At 52.1% G+C, this 27,382-nt stretch overlaps 1 protein-coding gene across 1 annotated transcript; it reads right to left on the bottom strand.

The window, feature by feature from the left end:
* Positions 1-9,306: 9,306 nt before the first annotated feature.
* IL12RB1 (interleukin 12 receptor subunit beta 1) lies at positions 9,307-26,104 on the bottom strand. The gene is made up of 16 exons (XM_007195620.3): positions 26,044-26,104; positions 25,134-25,196; positions 24,093-24,210; positions 23,477-23,646; positions 21,351-21,490; positions 18,397-18,430; positions 17,800-17,922; positions 16,957-17,039; positions 15,876-16,113; positions 14,674-14,841; positions 13,860-13,997; positions 13,333-13,488; positions 11,813-11,947; positions 10,799-10,904; positions 10,404-10,485; positions 9,307-9,672 (listed from the first exon to the last, which is right to left on the bottom strand). The coding sequence occupies exons 1-16, from the start codon at positions 26,102-26,104 to the stop codon at positions 9,307-9,309; spliced, it is 2,181 nt and encodes a 726-aa protein (XP_007195682.1).
* Positions 26,105-27,382: the final 1,278 nt, after the last annotated feature.

The raw sequence follows: 27,382 nt of genomic DNA, 5'->3' as shown, positions 1-27,382 counted from the left end.
TATTTGTGAGCACACTGATTTGACACTGCTGTGAACAAAATCTAGACTCCTGATGGTAGGAGAGGAAGAAAGGGCACGTGGGTGAGAATGGCATTTGAGCCAAGACCTGAAGGAGGTGGGGGAAACATTTGGGTGTCTCAGGGAAGACGGTTCCAGGCAGAGGAACAGCCTGTGCAAAGTCCACAAGGCAAGAAATTGCCAGACTTGTTGGAGGTACTTTGAGGAGGCCTATGTGGCCTGAGCCAGGTAAGAAGGGAAAAGAAATGGGAGCAGTAAGACCAGCAGGGCCTTGTGGCCTCGAGGAAGACTTTGGCTTTTACCTTGAGGGAGGTGGGAGCCATAGAGGGCTCTGGAGGAAGGAAGGATGAGTCTGACTGGTCACTACAGAGTCTATGGGGGATGAGGGCAAAAGTGAGGAGGCCAGGAATGCCTGCTCTGGTCCAGGGATCAAGGACGGGGCTGGACAAGGTGGTGAGGAGGGGTGCGATTTGGGAACAATTTCACTGGTGGATGGGGTGGGGAAGGAAGAGCGTCAGTGATGCCTGTTTGGTCCTGTTTCACAGAGGGAGAACTGAGGCTCTGGACGCAGAGATATCTGAGTAAAGGAGAGGCTGAAAGGGTCAGTAGGAAGTCAAGAGGCAACCAGGATCTGGGAGGGAGCCTCGTGCCCCACCCCCCACCGGAGTCACCAGGGCGGTCAGTTTGCTTCTGCGCAATTACCCTCCTTCCATCTTTGATTTTATCTCTATAATTTTAATCTTTGTCAGAGGGAGGAGGCTCATCACTCACAGTTGAAGATAGGCCTGACCCTGCTTCACACAGATTCATTCACTTCCCCCAACAAGCCTGAGACAAGGGCACCATCCCCATTTTACAGATGGGCAAACTGAGGCTCCGAGAGGCGAAGTGGTTGTCCAGGTCAATGAGTGGCAGAGGCGAGATGTGAACCCTGAACTTAGGGCTCCAGATCCTGGTCCTGGGACCGCACTCTACCTGAGTTGGGGTGGCCTGGGGGTGCGGACACATACCGTCAAATGTCCCTCCCACCCTGGAATGTATTATTCAGTTCCTGGCTTCAGATGCGGGCTGTGGTGGGAGCCCCCTAGGTGTGCTAAGAATTCCAGTTCCAGTGTTCATGACCTGTGTTTCTGTGGTTCAAGGATGCATGTATATCATGTGTTTGTCCACTCCTTTGCTCATTCATTCCCAGCCACCTTCATGTGCCTGCCTTGTGTGGGAAGATGTCCAAGGCCCCAGTTTGGGAGGGTCTGGGCCCTACATAGATACCCCCAGTTCCACGGGGTCAAGGCTGGCCCAGAGGGAGGTACTCTGAGCTGGGGATCCCCAGGAGTCTGGTAGGTGGTGAGGGATGTTTCCTGAAGAAGGGACCCTCGGACTGAGAAGCGGCCCCCTCCCTGTCCCACCCCCTACACAAAGGTGTAAGCCAGGGAGGGTGGGGACACTGTGGGACTTCCTGACCCTGGAGTCTCCTGGGCCTGAGGCCCCACCTCAGACCCCACCCTCTGGTCCCCATTTCCAGCTGGCGCCAGGAAGCTGCCAATGCCACTGGGACACGGCCTGGGCCACCTGCCAGATCTGCCACTGGGAAACCAGCTCTGGGAGGTGGGGATGTCACCACCCAGCCCGCCTGGGTGGAACAATAGCGACCATTTACGGGGTAGGCCCAAGGGAGCCACAGGCTGGGGACCAGGGTGACCAGTGACAGCACTGGAGCTGGGGGCTCTGGATGGGATTTTTCATGATGCAGGCCTCAGTTTCCCCATCTAAATAAATGGGGGTGGGGGACAACTCTTGTGTCTTGAGACTGTGGGTTTTGAGCTGCTAGGCTCTCAGGCTTAGAGAGGGATTCTTATGCCATTTGGGTTTTCCAGGCGGCAAGTGAGGGCCCCAAGATGCCTAGATCCCCGACCCTGAGGCCACAGCGGGGGGTGGCTGGGGGGAGATTAGGATCTGGGCTTGTCTTAGGGAAATGTGGGCCTAAGACACTGGCCAGGCCTGGGCTGCCCCGGCTGACGCAGGCCTAGTCTGGGAGATCTGGAGGAGGGTTGAGGGAGAGACAGAGGCGGTGAGAGATAGAGAGAGAGAGGGAGAGACAGAGAGAGGTGAGGTGGAGAGAAAAGGGAGAGATGAGACCGAAGAGAAAGGGAGAGAAACAAGAGAGCTGGAGAGACAAAAAGAGACAGAGGAGACACGGTCGCCCCCACCTGGCAAATCGCGGGAAGCTGGGGATGTAAAAACAGCCAGAGGCGCCCCTACGTGGAACAAATCTCTGCGTGCTCTTGAACAAACCGTGACTTGCGTATTACTGAGGATGATGTTAGGGACAGCTCCCTAAGGTGCGCGCCTCCAGGGCCAGGCACCCTCTTCACCTCTCACAACCCCCAAGGAGGGTTAACCACCCCTGTTCCACCGACGGGGACACTTAGGCTGGAGAGTCCCAGGCTGCACTGCCAGTTGGAGGCCGAGCAGGACTCGGTCAGGATGTGAGAGACGTTTGTCCACCTACTGCGTGACACTCGGTTCCTCCAGCCGCCAACCCACCCGAAGGCGCACCCCAGCTGGCAGAGGAGAAAACCCGCCCTGCCCCTCCTCCCTGGCCCGCCTCTACTCCCTCTCCGCCCCTCCCCATCCCAGCCCGCAGAGTGTTTTTCTTCTCCTCCTGGGTGTTTTGGTTTCAGCAGGAACCGCCTTGCCCGCAGGCGGTTCCTGCCGGGCAGGGTCAGTCCAGGGAGGGGACAGAAGCCAGGAGCAGCTCCGGGGCCGAACCCAGGGCACGACCTCGGCCATCGCCCCAACATGGGGACCAGGCAGGTTCCCTCCTGCTCCCTCCGTATCTTGGTTTCCCCACCTGGAAAGCGGGGCCCTGCTTGGTCGCGGGCCCCCACGTGTGGCCAAGGGGCAGATGCCTCCTGGCGGGGTTTCCCACGTCCGTGCCAAGGTTCCGAGCGCTCCGTTATTAAACATTGATGGAAGCTGCCTGGTGCCTGCCCAAGGGGCCTCCCAGTGCGGGGACATGGTTGGACGCAGATGCCCCAACCCGAGTTAGTGCAGGGTGGCGGGGAGTCGGGGGAGGGGAGGTAGGTCAGGGCCCGCCAGAGGGAGAGGCTGGGGGGCAGGGAGGATGGGGAGAGGGGCCTGCAAGAGGGGGCATCGAACACAAGAATTCTTAGCTATGAGGTCTAACACCCAAGTAACCAAAGGAAAATACATAAATTGGGCTCCAAATTTAAGAGTTTTTTTGACAAAGGACACTTAAGAGAGTGAAAAGACAACCCACAGAATGGCAGAAAATATTTGCAAATCATATATCTGACAAGAGATTAATATCCAGAATATGTAAAGAACTCTCACAACTCAATCAAAGATAAATAACCCAATGAAAAATGGGCAAAAGCCTTGAATGGACATTTCTCCAAAGAAAATGTACAAATGGCCAGTATGCACATGAAAAGATGCTCCGCCTCATTAGTCCTCAGGGAAATGCAAATCAAGACACCATGAGATACCACCTCACACCCACTAGGATGGCCAGACTCAAAAAGTGGGAAATAACAGGTGTTGATGAGAATGTGGGAAAATTGGAGCCCTCACACACTGCTGATGGGAATGGAAAATGTGCAGGCACTCTAGAAAACAATCTGGCAGTTCATCAATCATTTAAACCTAGAATTACAATGTGATCAAACAATTCTACTTCTAAGTATACACCAAGAGAATTGAAAACAGGTGTTCACACTCATGCTTGTACACAATGTTCATAGCAGCACTAGTCACAATCGCCAAAAGGTGGAAATAGCCCAAATGTCCATCAATAGATGAATGGAGAAACAAAATGCAGCCCATCCATACAATGGAATATTACTCAGCCATAAAAAGGAATGAAGTGGGAATTCCCTGGCGGTCCAGTGGTTAGGACTCAGCGTTTTCACTGGTAGGGCCCTGGTTCAATTCCTGGTCTGGCAACTAAGATCCTGCAAGCCGCGCAGTGCAGCAATAAAAAAAAAGAATGAAGTTTTGATATGCGCTACAACATGGATTAACCTCAAACATCAAGAACATCAAGGTGAGTTTCTTCTACAAAAGAACAGACACGAAAGGCCACCTGTTACATGATCCCGTTTATATGAAATGTCCAGAACAGGCAGATCCATAGAGACAGAAAGCAGATCAGTGGTTGCCTGGGGCTGGGGGAGGGAGAATGGGAGTGACTGCTCATGGTGCTGGGGTCTCTTTTGGGATGATGGAAATGTTCTGGAACTAGATAGTAATGATGGTTGCACAACGTTGTAAATGTACTAAATGCCACTGAATTGTTCACTTTAAAAGGGTGAATAGTGTGGTATGCAAACATAGCCTTAAAAAAAAAAAAAAGTAGGAATGGGCAAAGGTGCACAGTTGAGGGAAGGGCATTTCAGTTCAGGCCAAGGGCCTGGGATCTGCAGGGTGCAGGCTGTGACGCGTAAGAAGCTAGGCCAGGCCTGTTCTGTGTCATCTCCTGCAACCACTGTCCCCAGAGGCCCCTGATACCCCAGCCCCATCCTGGTTCAAGGGAAGAGGCGGAGACAACGTGTCTTTGTGACCAAACCACCCAGAGGCTGCTGGAGAGACAGAAGAGGCAGGTATCTGGGGAGGTAAACTGAGGCAGCCTGTCCCCCTGATGGAAACATGCATCCTGACTCATGGTGGGATGAGTCTCTTTCTCAAGAGAGAAGGACTCAGAGGAGAGGAAGTTGAGAGTGGGGTAAGTGCTCTGGAGAAGCCACCTTACCCATTTTACAGACTGGAACACTGAGGCCAGACAGGCTGAGTCATCTGTTCTGGGCTGAACTGCAGCAGGAAGAATCTTTGAACAACTCACAAATCAGGTCTCTAACTCTTCTGCTCCAGAACGTCCACCCCCACCCCCTGCCAATTTAAGAATAAAACTCTTAGGGGGCTTCCCTGGTGGCGCAGTGGTTGAGAATCTGCCTGCTAATGCAGGGGGCACGGGTTCGAGCCCTGGTCTGGGAAGATCCCACATGCCGCGGAGCAACTAGGCCCGTGAGCCACAACTACTGAACCTGCGCGTCTGGAGCCTGTGCTCCGCAACAACAGAGGCCGCGACAGTGAGAGGCCTGCGCACCGTGATGAAGAGTGGCCCCCGCTTGCCACAACTAGAGAAAGCCCTCACACAGAAACGAAGACCCAACACAGCCAAAATAAATAAATAAATAAATAATTTAAAAAAAAAAAACTCTTAGGTCCCCAAGCCCCTGGAGGCTGTGACTTCTATCCGCCCCCCTCACCTACTCCCCGACCACTTCTGCCACAGGGCCTTTGCTCTTGATGTTCTGGCCTCTCTTCACCATTGGGCCCTAGTACCACCTCTTCCAGGAAGCCCTCCCTCACTCCTGTTCCTCACACTTTCACTTGTCACTCTCCCAGGTTTATTATAACTCTCTTTGTGATGATTAGATTAACATCTGCCTTCCCTACCCAATCAGGAACCCCTCGTGCCTGGACCAATTCTGACCTGTTCGGGACAGGAATTGGTATACAGTAGGTGCTCAACACTGATTTCCTGAATCAATGAAGGAATGAAGCTGTGAAAGGGGGTCTACCCCAGTCTTGATTCCTGGAGCTGCTCGGAGGAGCTGAGGGATCAACACTCAGAGGAGCACCAGAATAATGAGTATACAGCAAGTGCTCAATAAACACTGGACCAGGGTTCTGCTAAGTAAGGTTGTCCAACCCATTGAGGTAGGGCCCTCAAGCCAGTGCCCTGAACCCCTTCCTTTTATAGAGATGGACAAGTAGAGGCCCAGAAAATGACCCTCCTGTGGGTAATTTTCTAGCAGCAGAAACAGAACTCAATGTGGCTTTAACAAAAAGAGAACCAGAGTGGTGGGCTTCAGGCATGGCTGGATCCAGGAACTAGGACTCCATCTCTCTGTGTTGCTGTCCTCCCTGCAAGCTTCTCTTCCAGGCAGGCTCAGCCTCCCCCCAGTGGAAGCAAGGTGTTCATTTTTCCCATTCATTTCAGCAAGAATTTCTGGTGGTGCTCAATAAACACCAAACTCCTACCCCTTGGACCCAGGGGGTGAGTTTGCCAACTCCAAGACCACATAACTGGGTCGTGTGCTACCCGTGGGCCCAAGAATGGGATGGCCAGCATGGGGGCATTTAGCTCCCTGGAGGTTCTGCTGTGTATGTGTGTTGGGAATGGGGGAGATGCTGGACTTGAGGTGGGTAGCTCTGAGCCCCTGGGGGTCAGGTCACTCTGGTCTTTCTCATGAGGCTGCTGACCCAGCATCCTCTCCTTCCTGTCCACTTGGTTCTGCCACTGTCCAGGCCTCTTCCTCAGGCTGGAGGCCAGCCCTAAGGAATGAGGAGGGCTGATCTTCAAGGGAGGGCGTATCTAGCAGAGGGCGCTTGAGCAAAAGCTGCGAGGTGGCAAATCCAAGGGAGGGAACATTCGCAGAACATAAGCAGCACTGTAGCTGGAGCACTAGGACCAAGTCTCCTGTTTCCCCATCTAGATGCATAGATGGGGAAACAGAAGACCCCCAAAGGGGAGGGGCCTGGATCTCTCGATTCCCGGCCCTACCGGCTGCCAGACCTCCCTCACCCAGAGGTCCCACCTCCTTTTGCCACAAAATTCAGTGGTACTGGGTTTTAATCTCCACCCCCGCCCTCGTTTAAAACCGGAAAAGTCTGTTTTGGAAACTCCCTGGGAGGTGGGAGGGGGCTGGGCGGACTGGGCCTGGGAGACACGCGCCGCTGCTGCCACCTGGTGGCCATGCGGGGAATCAGAACCAACTCGTTTAAGAATGCGGAGAGGACTTCCCTGGTGGCGCAGTGCTTAAGAATCCGCCTGCCAATGAAGGGCACGAAAGTTTGAGCCCGGGTCCGGGATCCTACATGCTGCTGAGAAACTAAGCCCGTGTGCCACAACTTCTGAGCCTGCGCTCTAGAGCCCACCAGCCACAACTACTGAGCCCACGTGCCACAACGACTGAAGCCCACGTGCCACAAAGACTGAAGTCCACGTGCCTAGAGCCCATGCCCCGCAACAAAGAGAAGCCACCGCAATGAGAAGCCCGCGCATCGCAACGACGAGTAGCCCCGGGTCGCCGCAACTAGAGAAAGCCCGTGCGCAGCAATGAAGACCCAACGCAGCCAAAAATAAATAAATAAATAAATTTATTTTTTAAAAAATAGAATGAGGGGAGGTCGTGTGGCGAGGGTATGGGAAGCGGGCAGATTCAAGGTGTGTCTGCGGGGCACGGGTCCTGCTGTGGGGCGCTGGGTGTTAGGACCAGGGAAGAACCCCAGGTCCTGGCCTGAGCCCTGGACAGAGGGGCGGGGCTGGGGGACAACCAAGGCTCCTGTTATTAGCGGTCTCAGCCCCACTGCCCCTTGGGCTGGTCCACCACCCCCACCCCCCGCCTCCCAGTCCTAACTTTGCAGAGTTCCAAGTGATCATCTAGCTCTGTCTCCCCCAGATTGGGTTCTCCTGGGGGCACCCAGAGGGAGAGATTAGTAAATGTGTGGAATGAATAAATTAATTCTCAGGCTCCTATTGGGGGATTTTGAGCAGGACATTCAAGCTTTAGTCAGGGGAAAGATACACATTTATTAAGCCTCAGACACCCGCCCCCCCCCCACACCAGCAGCTCTCTGAGGTCATTATTATTACCCCCATTTAATTAATTAATTAATTTTTGGAGTTTAGGTGAATTTTATTCTAAATTGGGTAAAAAACTTAACAACAAAACAAGTTAACTATTACATTCAATTTAATTACTGAATCAGTAAGTTTATATTAAAGTCCTTTTTTTTTTAAGATTCAATTTTATTTATTTTTGGCTGCACTGGGTCTTCATTGATGCGCGCGGGCTTTCTCTAGCTGTGGCAAGTGGGGGCTACTCTTCGTAGGGGTGCGCGGGCTTCTCCTTGAGGTGGCTTCTCTTGTTGCGGAGCACGGGCTCTAGGCGTGTGCGCTCAGTAGTTGTGGCACACGGGCTTAGTTGCTCCGGGGCATGTGGGATCTTCCCGGACCAGGGATGGAACCCGTGTCCCCTGCATTGGCAGGCAGATTCTTATCCACTGCGCCACCAGGGAAGTCCCAGTCCTATCTTTTTAAACCACTCAGTGATTTTTAATATTTAATACAATCAAACCTAATGAAAACTTTTTATATAAACCTTTAAAATTACTGGGTAACTAAAATTTAAATCCCATTCATAACTGCACTGCACAAATACTTGATATGCAATAATCTACATCTTCCCAAAGATGTTGTGGCTTATAGTAAGGAATTTCTTCCTCTCCACCATAAGTTTACTGAACTTTCTCCTTTGTTTTCAGTTTTTTATTTTCCTCTACAATAGCTTCATATTTCTCTTCCATTTCTGCCAATTCTAGGCGAAGCAGCTCTATTTCTAGATTTTCTGGGGTAGCAGCTCCTAAGCAATGTTTTAAAAAATCCAAAGCACTATTAGGTTTCTCTGGTTCTTCATATAAGACTACCAATACCTTGGTCAGCGTGTCCAGCACCCCCGACTTCTCCAAGTACCTCCAGAACTGATGGGCGGCTTTGTAATGAGCCATAGTGACAGCAGCAGCCGCATTTCCACTTTATTTTTATTTTATTTTATTTTTTCACCCCCATTTTACAGGGGAAGAGTCTGAGGCCAGGGAGGGCCAATGCCCCCCTCAGAATGCTTAGAGCCCCCATTCTTTTCCTCACACCTAGATCCTCCAAGCCTGGAGACCCTGCAATGCAGCCAGGAACTCTGTGCCCAGATTCCCCATCCAATGCTTCTGGGACAGGATGCCCAGCCCAAGACCCTGGGATCAGCCTGAGACCCTTTGGGCCCCCCTCCAGTCTATCCCACACACCCCCAACAGTCCAACAGCGCCCTGCTCCATGGATGCCAGGCCCTGGCCCTGAGTAGCAGCTCCCATTTCATGGCGGTTTCTAGGGTTCCCACCACAGGACATGTGGCAACCAGTGCTGGACAGAGTGGGTGTTGGTGGGGGGCACTGACGCCAGAGCCTGGGCAGTGGGGATGGGGTCTGAGTCACTCCGCCTGGGTTAGACTCCTGCCTGTGTTGTGTGGCCACAGGCCAGCCACTCACCCTCTCTGAACCTCACTGAGGCTTATTGAAATAGGTTAATAAGACAGCCATGTACCTCAAGGTGGTTATGGGGATTCAGGGCATCACGTGTCAGGAAAGAACAGGCTGGGTATGCAATAAGCACTTAATAACCAGCTGTCGTGATTGCGATCATTGGTCTTCCTATCTGTAAGAGGAGGCAGATGTTTCTGTTTCTCCCTGGGAACAGAATTTGGGGCTCTGCCTTAGGTCTCCCAGGAGCAGCGGGAGTCCAGCTGCCTGGGCAGGGCTGTCTTCCAGACTGTCCTGCCAGCCAGGCCCCAGAGTCCCAGCCTCAGGGCATCCCTGAACCCATTTCCTGTCCTTCAAGGGCAGCTCCGTGTCCAGGGCTGGCTCAGGGGCACCCAGAGGCAGCTCCATCTTCTCCTTGAGAAGCCCAGCTGTGTCCATGTCAGCTCGCTCTCCTTTGTCCCAGGATATGTTCACCACCAGGGCCTCTTGCTGGGACACCTCCTCCGGGAAGTCTGCCGGGCTGGTCCACTGCCAAACCTGGAGAGGGACGGTGGGGTCAAGGCTGTGGGCAGGGCCCTATTTCTCATCCACACAAGGATGGAGTGGACCAGGTCCCTTCTGGCTTAATTCTCTAAAACCCGAGACCAATTCAAGGATCAGTTGGAAGGGCCCCCCATTTCTCTTTGGAAAATTGCCCCTTCTCTCTTAGCTGATGTGGTTGGGCAGGGCAGTAGCCCCACGCCAGCTCTTGCCATCGGCATGTGATCCTGGCCCAGCCAATCAGAACATTCCTACCCCCTGGTTCTAGTGATAGGCTAAGGAATGGGCATATGACCCAAGCTGGGCCAATCAGTGATGTTCCAGAATTCTGCTCCAGTTAATGGGAAAAATGGATACCCTGATTCCACAGGGGGAAGGCTGAGCCTGCCTGAGATAGAAGCCTGCAGGGAGGATAGCACCACAAAGAAATGGAGTCCTAGTTCCTGGATCCAGCCATGCCTGAAGCCCACCACCCTGGAATTTTTTTCCATCAGGTTCCTTTGTGGAAGTCACTTCAGTTCTGTTTCTGCTACTAGTAAATGACCCACACGAGGTTCCCCTTTGGGTTTCTATTTGCCTGTCTATGAAATTGGGCAGGCTTTTGGAGTTCTTGCACCAGTGGGTTGGGGGAAAGTAAAATGAGTTAATGCATGGCCATTACTCTTCAGAGCCCTGGTCCAGATATGGACCCAATAAACGAGACCTGGAATTAGAAAGGGGGCCCTTACCTGCTTCCCCTGGCTGCCAGAGAACTCAACGGCAGTGCTGGCACAAGGTGTGGGCAGGGGTGGGCACAGGTGCCTTACAGCCCTGGGGAGGGAGGAAAACTGGTCAGTGCTTCTGTTCGTTCTTACTTTTTAATTGTTCTGACTTATTTTTTTCATCTCCATTAGGTTATAATAAGGGGAGTGAGGATGTGGCTAAGGGGTCAGGGGTACGGGAGACTGACAGACCCGGATTGAAATCCCAGCACTGTCCCCACTGCTGGATGCCTGGGCCTGACTATCTGGGCCTCAGTTTCCTCATCTCGAAAGTGGACATAAAAACCTACTTGGGGTGAGCAGTTATTACTATTCTTACTATCTCTATTACAGATCATCTCGGCGGAGGGGGTGCAAGTTACCTGTTCAAGCCGAGGTACCCAAAGATTCCCAGGAGAAGGATGCTCACGAAGCTCCCCAAAGATGTGAGGAAGATGGACAAATTGGACAACTCAGAAACCTGGACTTCTGGAAGCAGAAGAGCTTGGGCTGGGGGAGAGCCACCTCCTGCTTCTCATTGAGGAGGGAGTGGGAGGGGCGGGCCCTCCATCAACTCACTGCTGACCCTGGCATACTGTGAATCCCTCTGTGCCTCAGTTTCCTCCTCTGTGAAGTGGGACCCCGCCTGCCCTGTGACTACAGGATAAAGTCCTGGCACACAATAAGTGCTCAGGACACTGTAGCTCCAAGAGCCTGCAGGTAGGGCCTGTGTGGTTGCTCCCCCAGACCCAGACCAGCACACCGCACACCCAGTCTGACTCACTGGTTCTCTTGGAACCAGATTTCACAACAAGGACAACAGGCAGGGACCGTGGCAGGAACAGGGATCATTTGGTCTCCAAACCTCTCACTGCCACACCCCCCAAGACAATGGAGCCCACCTCCTTATGTTTGTGATGAGATACTCATTCATTCATATTCATTCATTCACTCAATAAATAGCCCCCCTGCTCCCTTCCTCTCCCCAGGAGCCCCAAGGCTGGGGGAGGCAGAGCCCACACAGACACCCCCACCCACTCCCAAGGCGTCAGGCCAGGTAGGAGGGGCAGTGGGGGGGTGCCCAGAAGGAAGCCTGGAAGGCTTCCTGAAGGAGAGAGCTTTTGGGCTGAGTTTTGAAGGATGAATAGGAGTTTGACAAGGAGACCAAACATTCCAGACAGAGAGGCCTGCAAGGGAAAGGCAGTGTGAGAGAAGGTTCATGAGGGGAAGCTGCAGCGGAGGTGAAGAAGTTGGGAGCAGGTCAGCCTGCGACTTTCTCCTGAGAGGGATGCATGGGGAGCCATGGAAGGATGGAGGGTCAGGGCGGGACTGCTTGCCGACATGTGGGATGGGGCAGTGCATGCTGGGTAAGTACCCAGGCCCGCCCCCTCACTCACCGACGGTGAAGCGCAGGGGCTGGCTCCAGGCGCCCCGCCACTTGGCTGTGTCTGCTCGAACCTGCACCTTGTAGGCTGTGGCAGCCCGCAGGCCCTGGAGGGTGATCTGGGTCTCTGTGGCTTTCACTGACAGCTCTGTGTGCGGGAGGCAGCGTGGGTCCCTAAACCCCCTTTACTCTGGGCTCCACCCTGGGGGTGGGAGTGGGGGCTCACAGACATTTTGCTGAATAATCTTCCCTGAATGCACCCATTCACATCAAGCTTATTTGGAAAATATTCTTCATCAAAATATTCAGTGAATAATGCTGTTTTTTCTCAAATTCTGACCAATTTGCCCTTCACTCACTCCTAGCCCACTCCATTCCAGCCGCATCTGCCTTCTCCTCAGAGCTCCCTAAAAGGCACCAGGTTCAATCTCAAACCTCAGGGCCTTTGCACTGGCTGTTTCCCTGGCCTGGTTCACCCTTTCGCCAGATAACTACATGGTTTCCTCCCTCACCTCTTTCCTATCTTTAGGGACAAGGTCAGGGTTAACTTTGTCTAAGTTGTTCCCCAAGTGTCCCCAGCACCTCAGCACAAAGTAGGATCTCAGCAAGTGTCTGTGGAATTGGATGACTTTAAAAAAATAAAGCACCCCATAAAATTCTCTAAAATGAGAATACAGTTGTTGGCTGTCATACAGAAGAAAAATTCCTAGAACCCTAAATCCATATTCGTTGTAAATATTCAAGAGGAATACTCTTCAAAAGAAATTTCAGGGAAGTTGGTACATTTGGCCAAATGGGCATTTGGTGCATACATCTTCAGCAATTTGACTTTTGGCAAACTGGTTTTCAGCAAATGGGCTGCTTCCAGCTGTGCCACTGTGAACAAGTCACCGACTCCCATTTGGCCTCATTTATCCCCTCTAAACAACGGAGGGTGACCAAGCTGATGGCAGAATGTCTATGTCTGATGCCGTAGCAGCCCCCGTTCCACCCCCCTCCCCCTCCTCCCCCCCTCCCCCCTCTCCCACCCCTGTGCTGGGCTCGAGGAGGGAAGGCAGGATATAAACCCATGGTCTTGGCGGCCTGGCCTGTTGCTGCAGGAGGTGGATGGGCGAGGCTGTATTCTCGCAAGGCTATGTTACCCAGTGGGGAGGCTGAGGCTCCCAATGTGGGAAATGACAGGAAGTTCCAGCCCTGGTGAGACCTGCCCTGTACATCCTCATTTCTTTCCCTCCTATGGGGCAGGAAGGGGCACCTAACGGAGCTCAAATCCAAGCTTGTTTAACCTTTGGGCAGGTGAATCCCTCTCCAGGCCTCAGTTTCCCCATCTGTGGAATGGAGACAGTCATCCCCGTTCCATGGGAGTTGCCGTCTAAAGGGCCAGTCAAGACCCTTGAGTCCAACTCTATTGTTCCATGGGTGTGAAAACCAAGGCCCAGAGAGGGACAGTGAGGTGCCCAGGGTCACACAGCAAGGCAGAACTCAAGCCCAGAGCCCTTCCTCCCCCAGCCAGGCCTGTGCTGCCTCACCTACCAGATACTTGGTTGCTGGCCTCATCCTGGCAGCGCACAACGTACTCCTTCAGGACGCCGGGGCAGGTGCTCAGCAGAGATGGTGTCCAGTCCACAGACACTGAATCCTGGCTGAGTTTCTTTACAGACACATGTTGTGGGCTCCCGGCCTCTGAGGCTGCAACCAACATCCTTTACCACAGTCAGCTCCAAGGGTGCTGGTTGAGTACTTCCTGCCTGCCCAGCCTGCTACTGTCCAGAGACCCAGGGAACCTTGGCCACAGAGTCAGCTGGGTCTGGGTTTGTATCCCAGTTCCACCACTCTTGGTGTCATCACTTCCCCTCTCTGAGCCTCAGTTTCCTTACTATAAAATGGGGCAATGCCTCTCGGGGTATCTTAAGAGTTGACTGAGCTGACTTCTATGTGTCTGGCTTCTGGCCAGGGCCTGATATGCAGTAGGTGCCTCTAAATGGTATTCCCCCTTCCTGATACCCAAGGACGCTGCCGAGTCCCCTGGGGAGACCACCCTGCAGGTTTGGGCCACTCACCATTGCCTCCAAAGTGGTAGGTGGACAAGACGGTGGACCACGAGGTGGGCTTCTCCGGGTGTGCAGAGGCAAAGATAGTGATGCGGTAACACTCTTTCTGCCACATTGCCCCAGATCCTTGGCTCAAGCTGTGCGTTGCTAGAAGGATTAGCGAGGGCCAGACCAGTAAATAGATTGTGTCCCCACCTCTGCACCTGTGCCATCTGCCAGGAACTCTTAGAGCACTCCTACCCATGCTTCAAAGCCCTTGCACCAATGTCCCCTCCTCCAGGATTCCGTCCTCATGCCCCTTCCCAACCCGTCCCCACCCCCTCCAGCACAGCTCCTACTCTACGGCACCGGGGTGTCTGCATCCAGCTCTGTCTCCCCTGGCTGGGAGCTCTTTGAGGGCCAGGCTGAGGCCAAGCCTTCCTGGGGCCCCGGCCAAGACCACGTCAGAGAGTGAGAGGCTGCTTGGGCCATTTGGCACCCTCCCTTTCCCTCCAGAGGCCTCATTAATTTGCCACCTGCATCTTGCTAGCTGCCACCTTTCCTGGCACGGGTGAATGTGTAACAAACACCCTGGGACGTGAGACTTATTACCCACTGGGGTGCAACCTTCCCAGGGCTGAGCCCTGACATCCCAGGATCCCAGCAGGAAGCTCCAGACCTGCATGAGTGGGAGGGTCTGTCTTGGCCTGTCCCCACCTCTGTGTAACCTTGAGCAAGTGGCAAGACCTCTCTGGGCCTCAGACACCCCACACGGACGATGCCTGTAGGTTTGCGCTGACCAGGAGCTCTAATGGAGGATGCAGGGCAACCGATATTATGGTACCCATTCCAGCAGGGTCCCGGTCCTGGGGTGCCGTCAGGATGCAGGTGGCAAGGCTCTCGTCCTGGCCCTGGGGCTGCCACTCAATGCAGTACGTCATGCCCTGGGCCCGGGCTGGCCAATGCATGGTGGTCCTGTTGGCTCCGGTACTGATATTCAGAGCCCCTGGTTCTGGAAGAAGACAAGGGAGGCACGTCATAATAGCTGCCTCATGCTCCGCCCACAGACCAAGGCTCCTATAGCCCCATCCCACCCTCTTGACAAGCTCTAACCCCCCAGGGCCAGGAGTGTCTGTATCTGGCTCTGTCTCCCTACACTGGGGGCTGCCAGGATGGGGGCTGAGCACAGAGGGGACAGCAAGGGCTGTTTGAATGAATCGAGTCCTCCCCCAGCCTGACTGTGGGTTCCCTGCCAGGATGCCCACAATCAGTGCTCCCTATGCTGCCACTACTACCCTGTCAGGCTAGTGGGCATCTCCTGGTCCAGCAGATGCCTGGCCACCCACCCCCCACCTTGCCCAGCGGTGGGTGGCTGTGGTGGAGGAGGAGCCTCCCGGCTGGACCAGAGCTTGGAGCCCCGAGGACAGACCCACTCAGCCCCCTGGGCTCATCTCTCCCACTCCCTACAGCAAGGGCACCTGTACCAACCTGAGAGGTGGGTACTGCTTCCAATTCTAAGGACAATAACTATCACTTATTGAGTTCCGACTGTATGCGCCAGGCCAGTGCCGAGCATTTTACAGGCGCCACTTTCCTGTCAACAGTATATGAAGGTCCCCTTTTATCCACATCATCGCCATTGATTTTTTCATCGTGTATAAATATATGTATATATTTAATATATGTATACATGTATATAAAATGAGCAAAATGTCTAGATTTTAAATAAAGACAGGATCAACCCTGTATTTGCACGACCCTGCCTTTCTTGCCACACCCTGATCTTGGCCCTGGTCCCAATAAAACTTTATTTACAAAAACAAGTGTTTGGTCTGGGCCACAGTTTGCCAGTGAGAATTTTTTTAACTATTACACTATAATGCTATGCATTTTTTAATGCTATGCATTTTGAATACTGACTTTACACTCTCCTAAATTAGACACCCCGTTACATTTTTGTGCCTCACTTGCTTCACCCTAGTCTAGCTGAGGCTCAGAGTACGTGCTCAGCCTCAAGGGGCCCCCCCACTGCCCAGCCAAAGGTACCTGAGTGGGTGTAGGCAGGAATGTGCCATGTCTGGTTGGGACCGGGGCCAAAGCGATTCCGGGAAACGACTGTCAGGTCATAGGCGGCACCCGAGAGGATGAGCTTTTTCTGCAGGCGCAGAGTCCTCGTGGCCTTGGCCTTACATGGGCAGGACAGCATATGCAGGTGGACATGGTAGGTCACCTCCATGCCCGAGTCGGGCCTGAGGCAGCCTTCCGGAAGCTCCAGCTGGGGCAGCTGTTGTGAGTGTGAGAGATGGTTTGTGGGGACCTGAACATGCACGTCGTCCCTGTGGGTTGACATCAGGATGCTGCCCACGAGCACAGGCTCATCCACGGGCCACAGCTGATGACATATGTGAAAATTTTTAAAAAATAGTAAACCTCAGTGCTGGCAAGGCTGCTGGGAAACTGACACATCCACTGCTCATTGGTTTAGGGGGAGGGGGGAATAATTTGGCAAAACCCACTGAAAGCCAGAGAAAAACAATATTTCCGTCTTTGGACCCAGTTACTTCGAGCCTGGAAATTTTTCCTAAGAAAAGGAATTCAAATTATAGGAAATCTAGGAAGAGAAGGAGCTTCACTACAGCTTTACCCTGCCAGCCCACTGGGGACCTGGCTGAATCAATTATGGTGAAGCCAGGGGTTGAAATGTACGGTGAGTTTGCCCAGACTCAGGCAGGGGATTTCCCCTCTGCGCCTCAGTTTCCTTCTCTGGAAAATGGGTTCATTCGACTGTACTTAATGAGTTGTTTGGGGGACTTCAAAAAAATCATCGCCCATCCAGACCAGCACAGTCAACCCCCTCCTGGCCTTCCAGCTTCCACGTGAGCTCCCCAAAATCTGCTCCCCCAATGGCTGCCAGAGGGAGCCTGTGAACACCTGAGTCCAGCCATATCCTTCCTCTGCTCACACACCCTGCATGGCTCCCCATTACCTTCAGAGTTCAACCCACAGTCCTTCCAGTCCCTACCACCTCCACGACTCATCTCCCTCCTTTTAAACACTTCCACTCCAGCCTCTTGTCTCCTTCTCTCTGTCCTCAGGCCACCCCACAGGCCTGCGATGTTCCCATTACCTGCTCATGCAAGGTCACCTGCCTCCTCCCATCCGGGCGGAGCTGCTCCACGGAGAACCTCACCTTGGCCTGTGGCGGGGGTTCTGCAATGAGACAGCAAGACAGTGACACTGGGGGTGGGGCCCTTGCTCACAACGTCCTGCAGACCCTAGATGGGGACCCGGACCTTTTCCTTCCCTCCCATGAAACACAGGATTCCATGGGTCGTTAAGTAGTCTTCAAAATCTGCAAACACGGAGATCCACTCCACGACAGTGTGAATATACTTAATGCAACTGGCTAAAAATGGTTAAAATGGCAAATTTTATATTATGTCTTTTTTTACTACAATTAAAAAAAAAAATCTGAAAACAGCCGTCGGAGTTGTTTCCCAGCAGATACGCACTTGGGTGGGCAGGAGGAAGCTCCAGCTCAAAGGGTAGGGGGACAAATGTTGACAGTCACCCCCCGCCATCTCTCCCTCCCACCCCCACCTGGGGCCACGTCTCCACTCTGGAGCTGCCCTGGCTCCAGCTTCCTGTATCATTTGGGAAAATCTGCCTTCACGACACAGCCACTTGCACCCATCGACTCCTTGTTAGGCTTTCAAAGAACAAAACCCACCAAACTAATTGGAAGGAGAGAAAGACTGATAAATGTTTTCTTTTTATTACGGATTTGCCACATTTTACAAAGTGAAACTTGCCCACTGCCCTGCCACCTTGCACTCATTTTCCCTAATTTCTTCAGCAGCCTTATTTCTAACATCCATCACGTTATTGCTAACACTCACCACCTAATTTCTAATACCACTACCATCTTTCTAACGCCTGTCTCCCTTCCTGTGGCCCAGGGTGCTCTCACCGGGGGGGATGCACACAGGGCTGCTCCAGCTGCTCCAGGGACCTCCGGGGACCCCTGGCCTCAGCCGTCGCCGCAGCTGGAATTCCTGGGCCGTGTCCGTCTCCAAGGGGCAGAGGCATGACTCTGGGGAGAAGCAGATCAAACATCAAGCAAAGGGGCTGTCCCAAAGCCAGGAACACCCAGGGCTTGGCACTGGTCACTTAGCCATCATGCACATATTAAGTTCCAACTGTGTACATGCACTTATTGAGTGTCAACTGTGTACAAGCACTTATTGAGAGCTAATCATGTGCTGGACCCTGGGGACACAGCCAGAATAGGCCAGGTCCTGTGCTCTTGGGGCCTCAAGGATCACCCACTTCTTCTACTGTTTGGAGTTCAAGTCTCAGCAAGGCCACCTACTAGGGATGTGAACTTGGCCAAAGGCTTCACAAGCCCAAGCCTTTGTTTCCTCACCTGTGAAATGGGAATAATCCAATACTGAACTACAGGGAGGCGCAAACAAGCCTACAGAGAATTTAACACTGGGCCTAGCACACAGTGGGTGCCTAATTAATGCTAACTTGCTACTGCTGTCGTTGTCACTATTATTCTCACCGAAGTCAGCATCATCCTGACGTCCACAGTCGCCCTAAAACAAGACCATATTTATACATTGTTTTACATTTGGGTGTTGAAAATTCTAGCTCTTTTGAAATTTTCAACAATCATTTTGCTAAATGCAACATGGAACCCTGGATTGGATCTGAGAACAGAAAGAGAACATTCTTGGAAAAGCGGGTGATAGTCCAAATAAACTCTGGAATTTAGTTCATTGCAAGGGACCAGTGACAGACGGACTTGGCAATGAAAGCCATTAACCTGTGGGGAAGCTGGGTGAAGGTTCTATGTACTTCTTTGTAACTTTTCTGAAAATCTAAGATTATTCCAAAATAAAAAATTTTTTTTTTTTTAAAGAATTATTTGGGGGAATTTCCTTGCAGTCCAGTGGTTAGGACTTGGCACTTTCACTTCCGGGGCCCGGGTTCAATCCCTGGTCAGAGAACTAAGATCCCACAAGCCGTGTGTCGAGGCCAAAAATTAAAAAATAAAATAAAATAAAATAATTATTTTAGGAGGCAAAATTATATTTTTATAACTTCCTAAATATATATTTTAAGAGACAAAACCTATCTGTCTGTGGTGTCATGGATGAGGAGAGGCAAGTTTAGGAGCCAGCTAGCCCCACACTCCCCGGCTGATGCTGAGAGGTCCCTGGACATCCTGAGCCTCAGTTTCCTCATCTGCAAAGGGGGGCTGAGAGGGTCCACTGAAGAGTGTGTTAGGGGGCTGGAGATAAAAAGTAAAGAGATGTCCCTCCCCAACGGGAGTCCCATGTCACCTGCCTCTGACTGATCCGAACCCATTCACTTGATGGGAAAACTGAGGCTCAGGGAGGGGCACAACATTTGGAGGGAAGATGGGGCCGAAACTGAGGCAACTCCCTGGACTCAAGATGCTCCCAGGCTGAGGGAGGGGGAGACACCACAATTCAGAAGCTGGGGGGGTCTCTGTCTCTCCCAAACCAGGGACTCCTTGGGGACTTGGTCAGAGCTGAGGTTTCTTGCAAGCCTAGGCTTGCCCTGCCTGCAGGGGACAGAGGGGAGAATAAGAGGGGAGAATAGAGTAGCTGAAGAATGAATGAAGGTCCAAAGAAGACATACAGATGGCCAATAGATACGTGAAAATGTGTTTAACATCACTAATCATCAGGGAAATGCAAATCAAAACCACAGTGAGATCTCATCTCACACCTGTCAGAATGGTTATCATCAAAAAGACGAGAGATAACAATTGTTGGCGAGGATGTGGAGAAAAGGGAACCCTGTGCACTGTTGGTGGGGATGTAAATTGCAGCAGCCACTATGGAAAACAGAGTGCAAGTTCCTCAAAATATTAAAAATAGAGCTACCATATCATCCAGCAATACCACTTCTGAGTATTTATCCAAAGAAAAGCAAAACACTAATTGGAAAAGATACATGCACCTTCATGTTCACTGCAGCATTATTTACAGCAGCCAAGATGTGAAAGCAATCTTAGCGTCCATCGATGGATGAATGGATAAAGAAAATGTGGTACATGTATCAATGGAATATTATTTAGCCATAAAAAGAAGGAAATCCTGCCATTTGCAACATGAATAGTCCTTGACGGCATTATGTTGAGTGAAATAAGTCTGACAGAGAAAGACAAATATTGTGTGATCTCACTTACAGGTGAATTTAAAACGAACAAAAAACCAAACTCATAGATACAGAGAACAGAGTAGTGGTTGCCTGAGGTGAGGGGTAGCGGGTGGGCGAAATGGGTGAAGGTGGTCAAAAGGTACAAAGTTATCAATATAAAATAAATTAGTCCTGGAGATGTAATGTACAGCATGGTGACTATAGTTAACAATACTGAACTGTATTGTCTGAAAGTTGCTAAGAGAGTAGATCTTAAAAGTTCTCATTACAAGAAGCAAAATCTGGAACATGCCTGTGTGGTGACGGATGTTAAACAGACTTATTGTGGTGATGATTTCACAATGTATACAAATATCAAATCATGTTGTACCTTGAAATTAATATAATTTTGTATGTCAGTTACATCTGAATTAAAAAAGGAGGGACAGGGCTTCCCTGGTGGCGAAGCGGTTGAGAATCTGCCTGCCAATGCAGGGGACACGGGTTCGAGCCCTGGTCTGGGAAGATCCCACATGCCGCGGAGCAACTGGGCCCATGAGCCACAATTGCTGAGCCTGCGCGTCTGGAGCCTGTGCTCCGCAACAAGAGAGGCCGTGATAGTGAGAGGCCCGCGCACCGCGATGAAGAGTGGCCCCCGCTTGCCACAACTGGGGAGAGCCCTCGCACAGAGACGAAGACCCAACACAGCCATAAATAAATAAATAAATAAAATTTAAAAAAAAAAAAAAAAGGAGGGACTTCCCTGGCGGTCCAGTTAAGACTCTGTGCTCCCAATGCAGCGGACAAGGGTACAGTCCCTGGTCAGGGAACTAAGACCCCGCATGCCACACAGCATGGCCTAAAAAAAAAAAAAAAGGGAAGGAGGGAGGGAGGGAGGAATGGTGGAAAGGTAGTTTCCTGAAAGAGGCAGCCCTTGAGCTGGACCCTGAAGGTGGGTTGGATTCACATGTGCTCAGGTGGAGAGGAGGGCATGCAGGTGGAAGGAACTGCATATACCAAGGCAAAGAGGCTGGAAATCCAGGGCATGGGCAAAGAATGATGGCCATTCAAAAAGGGGCCAGAGGAAGCATGAGGCCAGTGAGGGAACCTAGGGCCAGCTGAAGATAAGGATGCCTTACTGAGGGTAGTGGGGAGCCATGGAGGGTGTGTGAGCAAGGGAGATCACAATCAGATCTTCATGTCAGAGAGACCCAGAGGCTAAACATGGGTCAAGAGTGGAGGCCAGGTGGGAAGGGTGATAGATACAGAGATTGCAAAACTGATGAAACATGTGTGAGGGTGCCCTGTGCCTGTGCAAACCCCTGATCTGGGGAATAAACTCACCAACTTCCACGGGCTGCCAGGTGTCCGGTGCCGGAACTGTACCTCAGCACCATCCTGGTGGGCTGGGGTCTCCCACTTCATGAGCAGCTGCCCCGCTGACCTGGACACCTTGATGTTTCCTGGAGGAGGGTCGTATTTAACTGGAAGCAGAGATGGGGGTGGGAAGGGGAAGCCGGCATGTGTGTGAGCTGTTGGTCCTGAAAATTCTGGAAAATCTTCCCATGATCCTCCTGGCCCAGAGTAACCCACCAAGCTCCCAAAATTTGAATCAGGGACACCTCTACAGGTCCCATCTAAGCCTGGGGTTCTATGGGTCAAAGAGTTAAGATTTATACACAGGATCCTATTAGTAAAGGTGTCTTTAAAATATTAATACACATTGCTGGCAAGGCTGTGGTGAGACAGGCACTCTTGTAAATTGCTGATGAGAGGGTAATTAACTGATTCTATTTTTTTCTGAAAGACTATTAGGGAAATCTTACTAACTTTTTAACCTCACTTCAAGAAGCCTGGCCTGAGGAGAGACATCTGTCATGCTTTCTGCATCTTGGTCATACTGTGCCTGATTCTAGCTCAGGGTCTTTGCACTTGCTGTATTCTCTGTCTTGCTGTATCCACACTTCCCCATCTTTATTCCTACTGGATCTTTTTCATCCTTGAGCTGGAGCCCTCCCTGACCTCCCAGCAGTATCTCATCATGTGTAACGATCATGCCTTGTCCATCACCCTACATGAATCTGGGCTCCATGAAGGCAGGGACAGGGTTGGGATTAGGGTGAGGAGAGTGAGGCAAGGTTGTACAAATACAGGGTCAGATCCTGTCTTTATTTGAAGTTCTGGGGAATTCCCTGGCGGTCCAGTGGTTAGGATTCTGCACTTCCACTGCAGGGGGTGTGGGTTCAATCCCTGGTCGGGGAAGTAAGATCCCGCGTGCCATGCAGCGCGGCCAAAAACAAAAATCTGATATTTGATTTGTCATGGCTTTTTTTTTTTGCATTAATATTGATTTTTTTTAAATGTTGCATCATGGGACTTCCCATGATGGTCCAGTGGTCCATACTCCACACTCCCAATTCAGGGGACCTGGGTTCGATCCCTGGTCAGGGAACTAGATCCCACATGCATGCTGCAACTGAGAGTTCGCATGCCACAACTAAAAGATCCCGCATGCCGCAACTAAAAGATCCCGCATGCTGCAACAAAGAACACTCATGTGGCAACAAAGATCCTGCATGCCACAACTAAGAGCCGGCACAGGCAAATAAGTAAAGAAATAAATATTCAAAAAGAAAAGTTGCATCATGATATGGTTTATAATGACTATTGAGGTTTTTTGGCACCCCCATAACATTTTGTGGCCAAGGAGCATGCCTAATTCATCTCACCCTTGTCCCAGCCCTGTGCTGTGACCTCCATTGGCCTTGCCCACGTCCCCTGTGACTGAGCATGGTACACAGTAGCAGCTCAACGAGTATAAACTAAGTGTATGTTATCGATTCGTGAAAACAGATTTTAAAGACCGAACACGGGGGACTTCCCTGGTGGCACAGTGGTTAAGAATCCGCCTGCCAATGCAGGGGACACGGGTCCGATCCCTGGCCCGGGAAGATCCCACATGCCGCAGAGCAACTAAGCCCGTGCGCCACAACTACAGAGCCTGTGTTCTAGAGCCTGCGAGCCACAACTACTGAGCCCGTGTGCTGCAACTACTCAAGCCTGCGCACCTAGAGCCCGTGCTCCACAACAAGAGAAGCCACCGCAATGAGCAGCCCGAGCGCCGCAAGGAAGAGTAGCCCCTACGCTCTGCAACTAGAGGAAGCCCGCACACAGCAATGACGACCCAATGCATCCAAAAAAAAAAAAAAAATTATAAGACCCAACAGGGTCTTGGCCACATTACAGTATCAAGGAGAAACTGGAAGCTACCTAAATGTTCATCCGTAGGGGATCAGTAAGGGGACCATGAAAGACTCTGCCAGGTCACATGACAGTGTTGGATGTAAAAACAGCTGGCAGTATCCAGCCCCTTGCCAGGGACTCAGAATTCCCCCAGGTCTAGGCTTGGGGACCAGAGGCTTCTCTGGGTGAGGAAGTGGTAGTGGGGACGAGGAGAACAGGGTGCTGACCTGAGCTGTAGAGGTTCAGGGTAATGTTGGGGGACTTCTCTGTCCAGTTGGCAGCCCGGGATTCCACCCAGAGAGTGACAGCGTGGAGCACGGGTATGCCATCCTGGTCGGAGAACTGCAGCTTGGTGGCTGAGCCCGCGGCAAAGTAGCAGCAGCGCCCAGGCTTGAGGCTGTGGGAAGGAGGGTGTTGGTACTGAGTCTCAGCGGCCACAGCAGATGATGTACATCACATCCCAGTATCCTTTTCTTCCCCTTTTACTCCCGCTCCCCAGCCTGGGGGTTTCTTAGGGATCAACTTGGGACTAAGGGATTTGGAGGATCCCAGAATCTCCTAATGTGGGCTGCCACAGAGAGAAGGAAGAAATGAATAGATGGATGAGAGAAGGAAGAAATGAATAGATGGATGAATAAGTCACAGGGTGAGGATGAAGGAAGGACCACAGGGATCCTAACTGCCGCCCAAACTGGATACCCACCCATGCTGACCCCACAACACAGATCCCCAACCCTCCCTTCTGACAGGAGAAACTGAGGCCCAGGAAGAGGCAAAGACACTGCCGAGGTCATACATCTGAGAGTAGAGGCAGGGGGTCAGGAGCAAGGGCAGGATTCTCACCAGCATCTCAGGAAGTGGCTGACCCCAGCTGCAGGGCCCTCATATTCCCAGGAACATTCATAACCAGCGTTGCTGAGTATCCGGTAGCAGTTTAGGTCCCGGGGGCCCGAAGCTAAGCCTGGAGGTTTGAGAACAGACTAGAGTGGGGGGGGGAGGCGGGGTCCCCAAACTGACACACCCCAGAGAGGAATCTTTGTGACACTTACGCAATCCGGTGTCACCTCAGCCTAAACACGCAGTGACTTCCAGCACCTACCTGTGCCCTTCCCGCATGTCTCCTGCCATCTCCCTTGCACCTCCTCCTCCAGCCACTTCAGCCTCCTCACTGGTCCTCAAACACACCAGGCTCACTCCTACCTCAGGACCTTTGCATGTGCTATGCCCTCTGCCTGAAATGTCCTTGCCCCAGATCTTGACATTCCAATTTCTCCTTCTGTGTCACCTCCTCAAGCACTAGGCTATTTGAAGCAGCCCCCTCCCTCTCCACCCCTCACCCTGCTCTGTTTTTTTTTCATAGCACATCATTGTATGCAGGATATGCATTTGTGTGCCTCTTGTCCACCTCCTGTGCTAGGCTGTGACCCCAGGAGGACAGCTGGGCTCGCAGCTGATTCCTTCATGTCTAGAACTGTGTCTGCAGGTAGTACGTGCTTGGTAAATATTTCTTGAGCAAAAAAAATAGATGAAACGCCTTGCCCAGTGGCAGATTAGTGAGTTTGTTACAAGCATGAATGTTCCAGCAATGCTTGCCTCGGAGCAACTTCAAAATGTTTAACAGCTGCTTAGCCCCACATGCTGACCAATCAGGACGGACACAGACACCAGTCCTGCGACCCTGTTAGGGAGCAGATGAGGCTTACAGAGGTGACTGCTCCAGGACACCTGAGTTTGGTGAGGACAGGCCATCAGGCTGTCGGGTTGGGGCTCCCGAGACCCCAGTCTTTGGCTGGGCAGGAGGGAGCTGAGGGAGTGGCCGCTAGGGATGGGTCAGTCAGAGTCCAGTACAACCCCTTCCTCCCACGATGGGGAACTGCCCCAGACCTGAGTCTGCATCCGGATACGGCGGGTCCTGAAAACAGCACCCCATGGTGCCACAGGCTTCAGCTGCAAAGGCAATGAAGAGATAATGACAGTCTCAGCCTTTCACTGCAGGGGAGGGGGCTTGCCCAGTGACCATCCATGCACCTGCCCACTTTCCCATCCTTGCACCCACCAACCCATCCACCTTTCTATCCATCCATCCATCCATAAGTCCATCCATCTTTCCACCCACCCACCCATCCATCCATTCATCCATCCTCCCACCCCCTCATCTATCCATACATACACGCATCCATCCATCCACCCACCCATCCAGCTCTCGGGCCGTTCCTCTAAAGCAATCCAGGGTCCCCTGTACCTCTCCCTTTTGCTGGTCTCCAGCCCTGCCTGACCTCTAAAAGCCCCGAAACCTTGCTGATCTCCAGTTTACAGAGAGGGAAACTGAGGCACAAAGAAGTTGCCCAAGGTCATGCAACAGCAGAGCTGGGATGAGAGTCCAAACCTAGTCATCCGCTGGGGGCTGGGTCCCTTCCCATTCGATTCCACAAGATGGAGAGAGAGTATGTATATTACATACACTGGGTACATAACACTATGTTTTATATATATATATATTATATATATACTTGGTCTTTATCCCTTCCTTAGCTATTTCTCATTAAACTCTGGGATGTGGGAAAGATTCAGAGCTTCAGCCCGCTCCACAGAAGACAAAATTAAGACCAGAGGGGAGATGCCCAAGTCTGACATCAGAATCCATGATTATCCAGCTCACATTTGACAGAGGGAAAGACTGAGGCACAGAGACACAGAAACAACCCTGGGACCCAGGTCCACAGTCCTCCACATACACACACACAGCCCCCCCGCCCCGGCAAGAAGAGCCGTGACTCCAGGGTACGGGACTCACCGCCCTGCCGGGGGAGCAGGAGGAGAAGGAGGAGGACCAGCCTGGTCACCCGTTGCCCCATCCGGTCCTCGAAGTGGGCGGCAGCCCCAGACGAGCTTCTGTGCTGCTGGAGAGGCCCCAGCCACCCAGTCCTCACCCAGGAACACATTAAAGCTTAGCAAGAAAAACTAAAAAGAAAAAAAAAAGTTAGGTGTCATGGCCCCTCCCAGGGCAAGTCAAACTAAAAGAGAAACCCAGGAAGTCAGCCTGTGGGTGGTGGCCTCATTCAGACCACAAACACACCCGAGCTCTGGACCCTGAGCCCCAGGTCCGGGGGGTCTTCTCTGCTGGCCCCAGACTGAAGCTGGACACTGGGTGAGAGCCCCATGGGTGGCCTGGGGCTCTGTGCCCTTGGCCAGGTCTCCAGCCCTCTCTGGCCCACTTCTGAGACTTAGGAGCTAAATGGGAGGCCAGGGTGTTCAGACGTCAGAGTTCACTCTCCCAATAAATTGTTATGAAGTGCTTGCTGTAGGCTGGGCCCTCCGAAAATGTCCACCTCCCCATTTCCCGAACTCCAGCCTCAGGGCACCCTGGGTTCCAGGTCTGGAAGAGTCTCCTTGCTTCCTTTAGACTCAACTTTGTCTTTTTTCTGTGTCTTTTTCTCAGCCAGAGGTGGAGAGGTTGGGGGGCAGGGGGGGGGGTCTCAGTTTCTGACCCTCTCTCCCCACTGTCAGCAGAGGCCCAAAATGTCCATGGAGAAGAGCTGATTCATGCTACAAAGTGGATGAACCTCCAAAACAACAGGCTGAGTGAAAAAAGTCAGACACAGCAGCCCATATGTTGTATGATTCTATGTATATGAAATGTCTGGAACAGGCAAATCCACAGAGACAGAAGGTAGATTAGTGGTTGTCAGGGGCTGGGGGAGGGGAATGGGGAGTGACTACTCATGGGGATGGGGCTGCATTTTGGGGTGCTGAAAATGTTTTGGAACTAGACAGAGGTAATTGTTGTACCATATAGTGAATATTCTAAATGTCACTGAACTGTATATATTAAAATGGTTAATTTTATGTTATGTGATTTTCACCTAAAAAAAAAATGTTCTCGGAGCCCAGGTGGGCAAAGAACAGGCTAAGGGTCTCTCCTGGGGGAAAGCATCTGGGGAAACTGAGGCCCAAGAGGCCAGGAGGAAGCCCTTTCTCTGAGAGCAAGTCCTGAGGGGCAGCTGGGCTGGCCAGGGTCAGGCGCCCAGCAGGCCATGAAGTCAGAGCCATCGGAACAAAGAGGCAGTGTTCTAGGCCTGGCACAGTGGAGACGGGGACCCTGTGACCCTGCACAGAGCAGTCTTCACAGGCAG

Source organism: Balaenoptera acutorostrata, chromosome 2 (assembly GCF_949987535.1).
Source record: "Balaenoptera acutorostrata chromosome 2, mBalAcu1.1, whole genome shotgun sequence".
In the NCBI taxonomy this organism is placed as follows: domain Eukaryota; kingdom Metazoa; phylum Chordata; class Mammalia; order Artiodactyla; family Balaenopteridae; genus Balaenoptera; species Balaenoptera acutorostrata.
The sequence above is the reverse complement of the archived record's forward strand: the minus strand, read 5'-3'. Positions and strand labels throughout refer to the sequence as shown.

Bases quoted from the DNA above. Each gene is read 5' to 3' on its own strand.
- IL12RB1 (XM_007195620.3), bottom strand. From the start codon at position 26,104: ATGGGGCAACGGGTGACCAGGCTGGTCCTCCTCCTTCTCCTCCTGCTC. The intron at 24,211-25,133 runs GTCTGGGGCAGT...TCAAACCTCCAG, and splicing joins GTATCCGGATGCAGACTCAG to GCTTAGCTTCGGGCCCCCGG. The intron at 18,431-21,350 runs GTGAGTTTATTC...GTCTTGTTTTAG, and splicing joins CTGGCAGCCCGTGGAAGTTG to GGCGACTGTGGACGTCAGGA.